This window comes from Scophthalmus maximus, chromosome 7 (assembly GCF_022379125.1).
Source record: "Scophthalmus maximus strain ysfricsl-2021 chromosome 7, ASM2237912v1, whole genome shotgun sequence".
Lineage (NCBI taxonomy): Eukaryota > Metazoa > Chordata > Actinopteri > Pleuronectiformes > Scophthalmidae > Scophthalmus > Scophthalmus maximus.
In genome coordinates, this window is record NC_061521.1 from 23,599,856 (window position 1) to 23,613,334 (window position 13,479).

A 13,479-nucleotide genomic window follows, 5' to 3' on the forward strand; every position below is an offset into this window, starting at 1 on the left:
TTAGTGTAGCATACATTCAATTGTTTTGTAACACATTATCAAGTTTTCAGCCAAACAGTAACCAAAACTGCTAAAATAGTGTTTGACATTTGAGTTTAAGGTGGAACGGGTAGCCAATATGCTTGTCCATTATTTGTTGTGGCACCCATAATGACCTGTTGAGGTCAGGGAAAACAGACTAGGGTTATAAAGAAAATTTTCTTTGCATGAAAATAGATCAACTACCAAATCCAAAAATACACTTTCACCTATTACTTTTCTTGGGAGGCCAACAGCAGGATTGATGACAGCACAATAGACTCTGGTATCCCAGAATTACACACATATTTGGCTCTGATCACAACATTTTTTGAAACAGCACACAGAATAGCTCTCCAAATTTCATAGTAAGATTCTATGTGCAATGACAATGAAGGTTTTCAGCTGCACTAGCGGAACAAAATTACAATAAAATGAATCGTTATACCAACATACCAACAATGATAATAACAACAGTTATATGAAGCCAAATGTCAACAATCCTGTTATAATCTTGTACATCTGTACAGTATAAGGGAGCTAATGAAATATGACACTGCCTCAAGTAATCTATACCTATACCATATTTATAAAAAGCTCTATCTTGAGAGGGAGTTTGGCATGAGTGATTATTGACACTTCATTGTTAAAGTAATTCATTTATAAATGTCTTTGTCAGAAAAGACTTTTAATATTTCAAATTTATTGGGTGACAGTATAATGTGGACATTTGTGTGCTTTAAAAGTGCAGTGCAGTGACCTTAACTGTCCACTGATGTGTGTGAGCTAGAAATATACTTGGTCTACAATGACTGCAGAGTCAGTAAAAGTGTTAATAGCTTGACATATGAGTGTGAATACCACAGACATATCTCTTACACTTAATCAAAAGTAATAGTTATATAGTTTTCCATTATTTACTGCTTGTGAAGCAATTTCATCTGAATTATCATATCATCATCATTATTTTACGAAAGTTCTTTTACGAAAAATATTTGCACAACTTTGTATTAATATTATTAATTTACAATTATTTTATTCAAACAAATGAATCAATTTCTTCAACAAAAAAAAAGACATTAAACAAAGCACCCAAATTGTTGAAATAAATATTTAGTAAAAAGACTTCAAATTAAAGCAACCTTTTTTTTTAAACAATCACATATTCAAGATCTGCCTTTGCTAATAAAAACCTGAAACATAAGATGGCTGTACCAGCAACATATGTTAAACCCGAGTAACCATCAGCTGTCACCCTAACCTTATTTGGCATGCGTCCCTTTTTAACTTCTGCTTTGTAAGCGAAACACTTTCAATGCTAGGATTCCAATCCAAGTCTTTGAGTGTAGAAGACCTATTAAGCTGCATTTGTGGTGAAACATAGAGAACAAACCCTAACCCATAACCCTAACCCTATTAAGTATAAATTTTATAACAGCAACATTTGTTTATGCTCCTGGTGATGCAACCGACTATGATTGACCTATAAACTCACTCAAACACTTCTTCACTGTTTCATAAATCAAATAAATGTATGCATCAAGCATCTTTTTCAACAGGAGACTTTAAGCTTTTGAATACACAGAGTAGCTTGAAAACAACAGCTGTAGTCAACTTGGATTCATAACAGCAGTAATGGATTCCACTTGCAACCTTATAATAGAAATACATAACTAAATCAAAATGTTCAGAGTAAGTTTATAGAAAGTTATATATTTTTACAACAACAACAACAACAACACTTTGATGTGAAGGTTAGACTTATACAGATGCAAAAAATGTGAAGCCTATGAAGGTCTTTGGGGTTGTGGCAAGGTGTAAAGCAGTGTAGAACGCAAGCCAGGCAACAGGAATCGGCCTCTCTAAAATCTCAAACATGGTGCATGAACGAGCACTGCAAATGGATGTCTGCCATTAATGTTATCCACACCACATTTTGAATATCTCCCATGATTAAATATTGCAGCATGCACAATCCGAATCTAATATAAGGAGCCCAATCGGACATTGCAGTGTGTGGTAGGAGATCCTTGACGACTCCAGCTTGTGGTAGGCTTATCTTCTGTGTGCTTTAAATTATTTAATATTTTAATCATATATATATATATGTATATATATTAGTATTATGTCAATTGAACAAATCTTTGCTTTAAACTTGCATCAATAACTGAAAATATATTACATGATTTCAACAGGATTGTGGAATATAACAGACTTTTGGCATAAAGAGGGTCAGGTATGAGAAAACTCTTTTTGTTTTCATGAATATGTATTTCATGTAGTTGATTGGTTCATCTTAATCTATCCACTTTTGTCAAAAATGCATGTTAGTGTTAACCATATCTATAATAATGCAGCACAGGTCCAGTCACTTATGTTGAAGTACAGACGTAAATTGAATACAGATATGTTAATTAAAGGGGCAGTAAGCGATTTTGGGGAAAGCTTGTCTTTTTCTTTGTTGTTGTTGATGAATTTACTGCACTAACTGAGCCTTGAACCCGATTTAATGAGCCATTAATGAGCCAAACACTGGGCCATTATTCACTAGCAAGACTCTTAACATGTCGAGGAGTGATTTTTACCACCTGCACATGCAGTGTTGTGGTGTTTCATTGGTTTTTATTTAGGGCTGCACACAGAACCGACAGCTTGCGGAAATGTTTAGTGAATTTTACAAAAAGTGTATTGGATTTAAATACCTTAATCCCCCTTTAAGTACTTGTTTGTTTTTTACATTCACTGATGGTAGTAGTTTAAACTTTGCTGAATTAGATTACTCTTATTTGTTATTACCTAACAGAAAAATTTGCCACCATGAGTACGGACGCAGAGATGGCCATTTATGGCAAGGCTGCCGTTTACCTTCGTAAGCCAGAGAGGGAGAGAATTGAGGCTCAAAGCAAACCATTTGATGCCAAGGCTGCCTGCTATGTGGTCGATGCCAAAGAGCTGTACGTGAAGGGAACAATCGTCAAGAAAGATGGTGCCAAAGTCACTGTCAAAGTCCTGGACACCTCGGAGGTTTGTATCATAAAGTCAGACTCAACTGGAAATTAAATGTGATAATTTCTAATTGTGACCAATGTCATGTTGCAGGAGAGGACAGTTAAAGAAGATGACGTCACTCCAATGAACCCTCCCAAGTATGACAAAATTGAGGACATGGCTATGATGACCCATCTCAATGAAGCCTCTGTTCTGTATAATCTCAAAGAGCGTTATGCAGCATGGATGATCTACGTAAGACAATATTTCTAAAAAGCTATCAGAAATGCTGAAATCAAAAACCATATAAAGAATTAACTGTTATATGTCAACATCACTTTCAGACCTACTCTGGATTGTTCTGTGCCACCGTGAACCCCTATAAGTGGCTCCCAGTGTACGATGCTGAAGTTGTAAATGCCTATAGAGGCAAGAAGCGTATGGAGGCTCCACCCCACATCTTCTCTGTCTCTGACAACGCTTTTCAGAACATGCTTACTGGTAGGTCCTTAACTTGACATTGCGGAATTTGTAATCATTTGAGGTTTCTGTTGCAGAAATTCATGGTCAATTCATTTGTTTTCTATTTTAACAGATAGGGAGAACCAGTCTGTTTTGATCACGTAAGTTTGACAAATGTTGACTCTGTTTCATATCATCAAATATCTTAATCAAATACTTATGAATTTGTGTTTATACCCAGTGGAGAATCTGGTGCTGGAAAGACTGTGAACACCAAGCGTGTCATCCAGTACTTTGCAACAATCTCAGTGGGAGGAGATAAGAAGAAGCCAGAAGCTGGCAAAATTCAAGTATGTTATGATGACAAGAGAAAGTAGGAGCAATACAAAGTATATAACCAGAAAGAAAGTCCTTTTCTGATTTCATTTCTGAACTTGTTTTATAGGGTTCACTGGAGGATCAGATTATTGCAGCCAATCCCCTGCTGGAGGCCTACGGTAATGCCAAAACCGTGAGGAATGACAACTCTTCTCGTTTCGTAAGTATGGGTTGTTTTTTTCAAGAGAAAATTATTGTTACACGTAGGCTGTGTGGGAAGACTAACAATTCCTCTATTGTAAACAGGGTAAATTCATCAGAATCCATTTCGGCACAACTGGCAAACTGGCTAGTGCTGATATTGAGACATGTAAGTAACAATCCTCATAGAAAATAGATGGCTGAAATTGAGAATTGGCCAGGTTGAGACTAATGAACAACATTCTTAGATCTGCTGGAGAAGTCAAGAGTAACATACCAGCTGCGTGAGGAGAGAGGTTACCACATCTTCTACCAGATGATGACAAACCACAAACCTGAGCTGATTGGTAATAAGATTGAGTCAATACACATTTTTAAAACAGTCTTTTTGTGAAAGACTGTACTGACCTTTTTTCCCCTTTTTGATTTTCAGAAATGTCCCTCATCACAACCAACCCCTATGACTTCCCACTGATCAGCATGGGTCAGATCACTGTAGCCAGCATTGATGACAAAGTTGAGCTGGAAGCCACTGATGTGAGTGATCTTAATATTTTAAATATTTGAACAAGCATTTGATGTGATATATAAAGTGATCTTTTCAATGCATATTCTAAAGTGCTGATGTTTTGTGGATTATTCTTCTGAACACAGAACGCTATTGATATCCTGGGCTTCACTAATGAAGAGAAGATGGGCATCTACAAGCTCACTGGTTCTGTGCTCCACCATGGTAACATGAAGTTCAAGCAGAAGCAGCGTGAGGAGCAGGCTGAGCCTGATGGCACAGAAGGCAAGTATTTAGTATCATATCGAACTGGTTTCTGTTCTATCAAGAGGGACAATCACTGTTACATATTGTTTGTATTAACTGTGTATGATTAAACCATTTTCAGATGCTGATAAGGTTGCTTATTTGTTGGGTCTGAACTCTGCTGACATGCTGAAGGCTCTGTGCTATCCCAGAGTGAAGGTCGGAAATGAGTTTGTCACCAAGGGACAGACTGTCGCTCAGGTAAACATAAAGTAGTCCATTGGATAGAAAACAGCTAAATTTTGGTAGTTCCAGGAATTTAAAGTAGAACAGAGTTCATAAAAATGGGTTTTGAATATTAAATGCTAATGTGCATTTATGATAGTTTGATTACTTTATATCAGAGGATGCTCAGGGTAAAGGCTGTACAGGATTTTACAAAACTGTTGACAGACTTTATAAAAATGTGTTATTTTTCTACAGGTGAATAACTCAGTGACAGCCCTGGCCAAGTCTATCTATGAGAGGATGTTCTTGTGGATGGTTATCCGTATCAACCAGATGTTGGACACTAAGCAGTCAAGGAACTCCTACATTGGTGTCCTGGATATTGCCGGCTTTGAAATCTTTGATGTAAGCTTCATTCACAACAACCCTTCATTGAAATATGACCAAGTCTTTTTTATTGCGTGTGAGGGATTATGCCGATTATTTGTCCCCTCGCAGTTCAACACCTTGGAGCAGCTGTGCATCAACTTCACCAATGAGAAACTGCAACAGTTCTTCAATCACCACATGTTTGTCCTGGAGCAAGAGGAGTACAAGAAGGAGGGTATTATCTGGGAGTTCATTGACTTTGGCATGGACTTGGCTGCCTGCATTGAGCTGATTGAAAAGGTACACATACATTTGGGGATATTACTGTTTTTGATTCTGCTAAAGAATCTTGTCAAGTCATGTTATACTGATATATTCTTTGCATTTTCATCAAGCCCATGGGCATCTTCTCCATCCTTGAAGAGGAGTGCATGTTCCCCAAGGCTACAGATACATCTTTCAAGAATAAGCTCTATGATCAGCATCTTGGCAAAAACAAAGCATTTGAGAAGCCAAAACCCAGCAAGACCAAGGCTGAGGCCCACTTCTCCCTGGTGCACTATGCTGGTACTGTGGACTACAATATCGCTGGCTGGCTGGACAAGAACAAGGACCCACTGAATGAGTCTGCTCTGCAGCTGTACGCAAAGTCCTCAGTTAAACTGGTGGCTGTCCTGTATCCTCCTCCTGCTGCTGAGGGTATGATACAGAATTAACTACAATAAATCAAAACATATGTTATGATTATAAATACTGTATACTAAATGTAACATGTGTCTCTGTGTATATTTAGTCTTGTTCTAACAAAATGTTAAAATGTCAAATTATCTAAAGATACTACCAAGAAGGGAGGCAAGAAGAAGGGTGGTTCTATGCAGACTGTGTCTTCACAGTTTAGGGTAAGCTTTATTATTGCAAACGGAGGAATAACATCACATTTCAGTTGATAAACAAACTAAAATGTTAAATTTTCTGACAAGACTTACTTTTCTGTATCTATAGGAGAACTTGGGCAAGCTGATGACTAACTTGAGGAGCACCCATCCTCACTTTGTGCGCTGCCTGATTCCCAATGAGTCAAAGACTCCAGGTATGCAAATATAATCATTTCAATTTAGTTTTTGCTGAATAGCTTGTTTTGTGATAATGGTTTACCTAATTTTGTGCAGGTTCAAGAAGTTATGAAATGTCTCTCCTACAGGTTTGATGGAGAACTTCCTGGTCATCCACCAGCTCAGGTGTAATGGTGTGCTGGAGGGTATCAGAATCTGCAGAAAAGGTTTCCCCAGCAGAATCCTTTATGGTGACTTCAAGCAGAGGTATCAGTGATTATACTTTGAAGAATTTATACTTTTTGACACAAACTACGAAACAAATACTCACAAACACCATTACTCCTCTCATAAAAGGTACAAGGTATTGAATGCCAGTGTCATCCCTGAGGGCCAATTCATTGACAACAAGAAGGCTTCAGAGAAGCTGCTTGGATCGATTGATGTTAACCACGATGAGTACAAATTTGGACACACAAAAGTAAGACCATGCATTTTAATTCAGCATAATTAATTCAATGAATTGACGACTGCTTGGCTTTTAATTTGGAGTGTTCCTCAAGTGGTTTAAATAATTTCGTCCAAAGTTGGACCATATGAAAGGGAGAAATGATTAATCTGTGCTATAGATGCAGGAAAGTCATCACATGGCCAACTGTGAAAGACCTATTCCTTTCCGATTTGGGATACTTAAAAGTCTGTTTCTGTTGTTTGCTGATTCAGGTGTTCTTCAAGGCTGGTCTACTGGGTACCCTTGAGGAGATGAGAGATGACAAGCTGGCAATTCTGGTCACAATGACTCAGGCTCTCTGCCGTGCTTACCTCATGAGAAAGGAGTTTGTGAAGATGACAGAAAGAAGGTAAGTCTAAAACCAATATCTATGGACACAGTGATGGGGTGAAAAAATCCAGAACAATTTCAATAACAATTTTTATTTTGTTCACAGGGAAGCCATCTATAGCATCCAGTACAACATCCGCTCATTCATGAATGTGAAACATTGGCCATGGATGAAGGTGTACTACAAGATCAAGCCTCTGCTGAAGACTGCTGAAACTGAGAAGGAGCTGGCTAATATGAAGGAGAACTATGATAAGATGACCACAGACTTGGCTACTGCACTGGCCAAGAAGAAGGAACTGGAAGAGAAGATGGTGTCTCTTCTGCAGGAGAAGAATGATCTGCAGCTCCAAGTGGCATCCGTAAGTACACATCAGATACTGTAACTTTTCATGTTTGTCGATCAAATGTTGATGTGCTAACACTAAATGTGCTCATACAATGACATAGGAATCAGAGAATCTAAACGATGCTGAGGAAAGATGTGAGGGACTCATAAAGAGTAAGATTCAGATGGAGGCCAAACTCAAAGAAACAACTGAGAGACTGGAGGATGAAGAGGAAATCAATGCTGAGCTTACTGCAAAGAAGAGGAAGCTGGAGGATGAATGTTCTGAGCTTAAGAAGGATATTGATGATCTAGAGCTTACATTGGCCAAGGTGGAGAAGGAAAAACACGCCACTGAGAACAAGGTTTGTAAATATTAATATATCAAGCACATAAAATAAAATTATGATTATTATCTGTTTAATAACAATAACTTGCATGGGAACATAGGTCAAGAACCTGACGGAAGAGATGGCATCTCAAGATGAGAGCATTGCTAAGCTGACCAAGGAGAAGAAAGCCCTTCAGGAGGCTCATCAGCAGACTCTTGATGACCTCCAGGCTGAGGAAGACAAAGTCAACACTTTGACCAAGGCCAAGACCAAGCTTGAGCAGCAAGTCGATGATGTAAGTTTAAACTCAATCACTTAGGATTACAAAACAAAACTTTTATTTTCAACATTTTGATTACAAACTCTATTTGTCAATATGTAGCTTGAGGGTTCTTTGGAACAAGAGAAGAAGCTGCGTATGGACCTTGAGAGAGCCAAGAGAAAGCTTGAGGGTGATCTGAAACTTGCCCAGGAATCCATCATGGATCTTGAGAATGACAAGCAGCAGACTGATGAGAAACTGAAAAAGTAACTACATTTTGTTTCCTTCCGCATCAAAAAAATTATTCTAGACATATTTATTTGCATGCATGAACTCTTACTATGAACTTTGTCACTCACAGGAAGGACTTTGAAACCAGTCAACTCCTAAGCAAGATTGAGGATGAGCAGTCAATGGGCGCTCAGCTTCAGAAGAAGATCAAGGAGCTTCAGGTAATTGACATATTGTGTTACATATAACATTACAGCATGTTATCGGTATGTTGTGTTTTAACATTGAAAAGTGACTAAAAGACAATGCATTTACATTTAACAGGCCCGTATTGAGGAACTGGAAGAGGAGATTGAGGCTGAGCGTGCAGCTCGTGCCAAGGTTGAGAAGCAGAGGGCTGATCTCTCCAGGGAACTTGAGGAAATCAGTGAGAGGCTGGAGGAGGCTGGTGGTGCCACTGCTTCTCAGATTGAGATGAACAAGAAACGTGAGGCTGAGTTCCAGAAGCTCCGTCGTGACCTTGAGGAGTCCACTCTGCAGCATGAAGCCACTGCTGCTTCTCTTCGCAAGAAACAGGCTGACAGCGTTGCTGAGCTGGGAGAGCAGATCGACAACCTCCAGCGTGTCAAACAGAAGCTTGAAAAGGAAAAGAGTGAATACAAGATGGAGATTGATGACCTCTCCAGCAACATGGAGGCTGTTGCCAAAGCAAAGGTATATAAAAATAAATAGTATAGTATTTAATGTACTATTCACGTATATCATCTATCCATGAAATAGCATTATAAATGATATACTTTTATTATAAATAAAGTCATTTTTCTTTTTCTTCTCAAGGGAAATCTTGAAAAGATGTGCCGTACTCTTGAGGACCAACATAGCGAACTGAAGACCAAGAATGATGAAAATGTCCGTCAAATCAATGACGTGAGTGGACAGAAAGCACGTCTCCTGACAGAAAATGGTATGTATCAGACAGTGTTAGACTACAGTGATCTTCAGTATGTGACAGAGAAACTGAATATAAAGTAACCTGTGATAATTTTTTCACACAAGGTGAATTTGCCCGTCAAATTGAAGAGAAGGAAGCTCTTGTCTCCCAGTTGACCAGAGGCAAACAGGCCTTCACACAGCAGGTTGAGGAGCTGAAGAGACAGATTGAGGAGGAGGTTAAGGTAAGAGAAAATTAAGCATGTCCTGGTATTATTTAATAAGATTTAGAAATTATGCACATTCAATTATATTTCTCATAACAGGCCAAGAATGCTCTTGCCCATGGACTGCAATCCGCCCGCCATGACTGTGATCTGCTGAGGGAACAGTTTGAGGAGGAGCAGGAGGCCAAGGCTGAGCTGCAGCGTGGAATGTCCAAGGCCAACAGTGAGGTGGCTCAGTGGAGATCTAAGTATGAAACTGATGCTATCCAGCGCACTGAGGAGCTTGAAGAGTCCAAGTGAGTGAAATTTAAATAGGTAAACCACATGTGGCATTACTTGTAGCTCAACTGAAAATAGCTGGGGTCAATACTAGCACATTACATTCATTGAAACATTAATTTATTTTTTTGTCATTTGTTTAGTGCTATGTAAAACTTTGCTAAGTAGCGCAATTTTAGTGTGTTTATCTAATTTCCAAAAAAACATAAATACATTATCTGTTAAAGTAACAAAGTATTTGTAAATTCAAGGTTTTCGTTAAGAGACAAATGTAAGTTTTTTTCTCCAAAAGGAAAAAGCTTGCCCAGCGTCTTCAGGAGGCTGAGGAACAGATCGAGGCTGTAAACTCCAAGTGTGCATCTCTGGAGAAAACCAAACAGAGGCTCCAGAGTGAGGTGGAGGACCTCATGATTGATGTCGAGAGGGCGAATGGGCTGGCTGCTAACCTGGACAAGAAGCAGAGAAACTTTGACAAGGTGACCAAGTTGTAAAACACATTTCATTTTTTGGGGAATAGCCTTTTTATTGCTAAATATCTAACTGAACAGTATAAATATTGTCATTCAGGTTTTGGCAGAGTGGAAACAAAAGTACGAGGAAGGTCAGTCAGAACTTGAAGGAGCTCAGAAGGAGGCTCGTTCTCTCAGCACTGAGCTGTTCAAGATGAAGAACTCTTATGAGGAAGCTCTGGATCAGCTGGAGACCATGAAGCGCGAAAACAAGAACCTGCAGCGTAAGTTCCTTGGTAGAATTAGGTAGTCATATTACATACATAGTACATTTCAAGGCTTGACAATATTTAACATGTGTCCCTCTGCAGAGGAGATCTCTGATCTGACTGAACAGATTGGTGAGACTGGCAAGAGCATCCATGAACTGGAGAAGTCCAAGAAGCAGGTGGAGACAGAGAAATCTGAGATCCAGACAGCTCTTGAGGAGGCTGAGGTACATTTTTAACTCAAATTGTGGACAAATACTGTATATTGGTATGACAAGTCTGAAGTTCAATGATGAATATTTGCTTGTGCAAATCATCAGGGATCTCTGGAACATGAAGAGTCCAAGATCCTGCGTGTCCAGCTGGAACTCAACCAGATCAAGGGTGAGGTGGACAGGAAGCTGGCAGAAAAAGATGAGGAGATGGAGCAGATCAAGAGAAACAGTCAGAGGGTGATTGACTCCATGCAGAGCACTCTGGATTCTGAGGTCAGGAGCAGGAACGATGCCCTGAGAATCAAGAAGAAGATGGAGGGAGACCTGAATGAGATGGAGATTCAGCTCAGCCATGCCAATCGCCAGGCTGCTGAGTCCCAGAAGCAGCTGAGGAATGTGCAGGCACAGCTGAAGGTATCGTAAGACGTAGAAACATTGTAAAAATGATAGCGTAGTGAGTGCACCTTTATTATGGTGTTCATGTGTATTTTCTTGATATTCTTTTCACTAGGATGCTCAACTGCACCTTGACGATGCTTGTAGAGCCCAGGATGACCTCAAGGAACAAGCTGCTATGGTGGATCGCAGAAACGGTCTCATGGTGACTGAAATTGAGGAACTTAGAGCTGCTCTGGAACAGACAGAGAGAGGTCGCAAAGTCGCTGAACAGGAGCTGGTGGATGCCAGTGAGCGTGTGGGACTTCTGCACTCTCAGGTGAACGAATACAACTTTATCCTCTATAATTAAAAAATAAAATGAGTTTTTAAATATATTAAATACATGAATATTAAACATAAAAATCATGCATTTGGTGACATTAATAACTCAATCTTTTCCTCTTTCAGAACACAAGCCTTCTGAACACCAAGAAGAAGCTTGAATCTGACCTGGTCCAGATCCAGAGTGAAGTTGATGACACTGTTCAGGAAGCAAGGAATGCAGAGGAGAAGGCTAAGAAGGCCATCACTGATGTAGGCTTAAATTTTATGTTTACTTTTGTACTACTGGTAACAGTGCTTTTTTCATGAAACTTCTAATTTAAATGTTATATTTCGTAGGCCGCAATGATGGCTGAGGAGCTGAAGAAGGAGCAGGATACAAGCTCTCACCTGGAGAGGATGAAGAAGAACCTAGAGGTCACTGTCAAGGACCTGCAGCACCGTCTGGATGAGGCTGAGAACCTGGCTATGAAGGGAGGCAAGAAGCAGCTCCAGAAACTGGAGTCTAGAGTAAGACAGCCACATCACAAATTTACACAGATGAACAAAGGTAAGAAAACATCAACACACCTGTATTCTAAACACCATATATATTTTGTGGATTTCTCAAGGTGCGTGAGCTGGAGACAGAGGTTGAGGCTGAGCAGAGACGTGGAGCAGATGCTGTTAAGGGTGTCCGCAAATACGAGAGGAGAGTGAAGGAGCTCACCTATCAGGTATATACACTTTGACTTTTTGTCAATTTGTATAGCACAAATTTATCTAACACTAAACTTCCAATTAAAACATATGAACATGAAATTCAATATATTTTCATCTACAGACTGAGGAGGACAAGAAAAACGTTGCCAGGCTGCAGGATCTGGTTGATAAGTTGCAACTCAAGGTGAAGGCCTACAAGAGGCAGACTGAGGAAGCGGTAAGGGCAAAACATTTATTTTTAAACAATGACAACTTGATTCTTTAAATAGCAGATACAACTAACTGTCAATTAATGAGCATTGTAAATATTTATTAAATAAATAAACAATTGGTGAAAATACCACATCATATTTCATGTACAATACATCTGCTGGCCTGAACAATTAAACATTTTACCTTGTATTGTATTCCAGGAGGAGCAGGCCAATGTTCACCTGTCCAAGTGCAGGAAGGTCCAGCATGAGCTGGAGGAGGCTGAGGAGCGTGCTGACATCGCAGAGTCCCAGGTCAACAAGCTCAGAGTCAAGAGCCGTGACTCTGGCAAGGTCAGTCTGGTGAAACAAACACAAATTTTATCATCATCATTTAATTCACTAAATATTTTCAATTATTACAGCAGATATATAAAAATGTCACATTATGTTAACATCGTATGAGGTTTTAATAATGTTAAAAATCTGATCAAAATCAACTGTCACCTAAAGCTGATTAAACTGTAACTCACAAAAAACATTTATCTGTTTTTACAGGGAAAAGAAGCAGCAGAATAAAGCACACTGAAAGCAAGCTATGATGAATCATATAATATGATACAATGCTGACACAATAAAGATGAAGCTGTTGCTCTCAATCTTGCTGTCTATTGCTTTTATCTCTTTTAATGATTTGTAATGTCCAATCAAAAATCATGTAAAAACATAAGAGGCAGTAACCAATCATATTTCCAATCATTAATGATTAATTTCTTTAGTTAAGCATAATTTAAATTGTTTTGTAACACACAAAAAAGAAGAAAAAAGACAAGTAAATGTGTTTAAATTGAGACACTTTTTTTGTAATCTGGAAGATTTTCATGAAAATAGATTAACTACCAAGTCCAAAAAATAGCAGGATTGAAGATAGCACAATAGACTGGTATCCCAGAATCACGGATAGTATACACATATTTGGCTCTGATCACAAAACTTTCTGAACAAAACAGCACTTTTAACTTAACTGTTTTGCACTGAACAAAATAGCCTCCCAAATGTCATTGTAAGATTCTATCTACAATGGCAATTAAGGCTTTCTAATTCAGCTGCACT

The 13,479-nt window shown here is 38.9% G+C and overlaps 1 protein-coding gene across 1 annotated transcript; it reads left to right on the forward strand.

Moving 5' to 3' along the window:
* Positions 1-2,000: 2,000 nt before the first annotated feature.
* On the forward strand, positions 2,001-13,025 carry LOC118315111 (myosin heavy chain, fast skeletal muscle). The gene is made up of 41 exons (XM_035642126.2): positions 2,001-2,067; positions 2,214-2,254; positions 2,822-3,042; positions 3,118-3,261; positions 3,351-3,507; positions 3,602-3,629; positions 3,710-3,818; positions 3,914-4,006; positions 4,093-4,156; positions 4,236-4,334; positions 4,421-4,524; positions 4,642-4,780; positions 4,884-5,002; positions 5,225-5,374; positions 5,468-5,638; positions 5,734-6,037; positions 6,173-6,237; positions 6,341-6,428; positions 6,540-6,657; positions 6,748-6,871; positions 7,114-7,250; positions 7,338-7,593; positions 7,682-7,924; positions 8,010-8,186; positions 8,274-8,419; positions 8,515-8,605; positions 8,709-9,098; positions 9,222-9,348; positions 9,441-9,559; positions 9,641-9,837; positions 10,113-10,296; positions 10,388-10,553; positions 10,641-10,765; positions 10,859-11,167; positions 11,265-11,468; positions 11,600-11,725; positions 11,813-11,983; positions 12,085-12,189; positions 12,297-12,392; positions 12,589-12,720; positions 12,925-13,025. Exons 3-41 carry the CDS (start codon positions 2,836-2,838, stop codon positions 12,943-12,945), a joined length of 5,805 nt encoding a protein of 1,934 aa, XP_035498019.1. The 5' UTR covers positions 2,001-2,067; positions 2,214-2,254; positions 2,822-2,835; the 3' UTR covers positions 12,946-13,025.
* The last annotated feature ends 454 nt before the right edge of the window (positions 13,026-13,479 follow it).

What these genes read in the sequence shown, in the direction of transcription:
- LOC118315111 (XM_035642126.2), top strand. Translation starts at nt 2,836, where the DNA reads ATGAGTACGGACGCAGAGATGGCCATTTATGGCAAGGCTGCCGTTTAC. An exon ending in ATGACAACTCTTCTCGTTTC is followed by an intron (nt 4,007 to 4,092) that starts GTAAGTATGGGT and finishes TATTGTAAACAG; the next exon opens with GGTAAATTCATCAGAATCCA. An exon ending in CAGCTCTTGAGGAGGCTGAG is followed by an intron (nt 10,766 to 10,858) that starts GTACATTTTTAA and finishes GCAAATCATCAG; the next exon opens with GGATCTCTGGAACATGAAGA.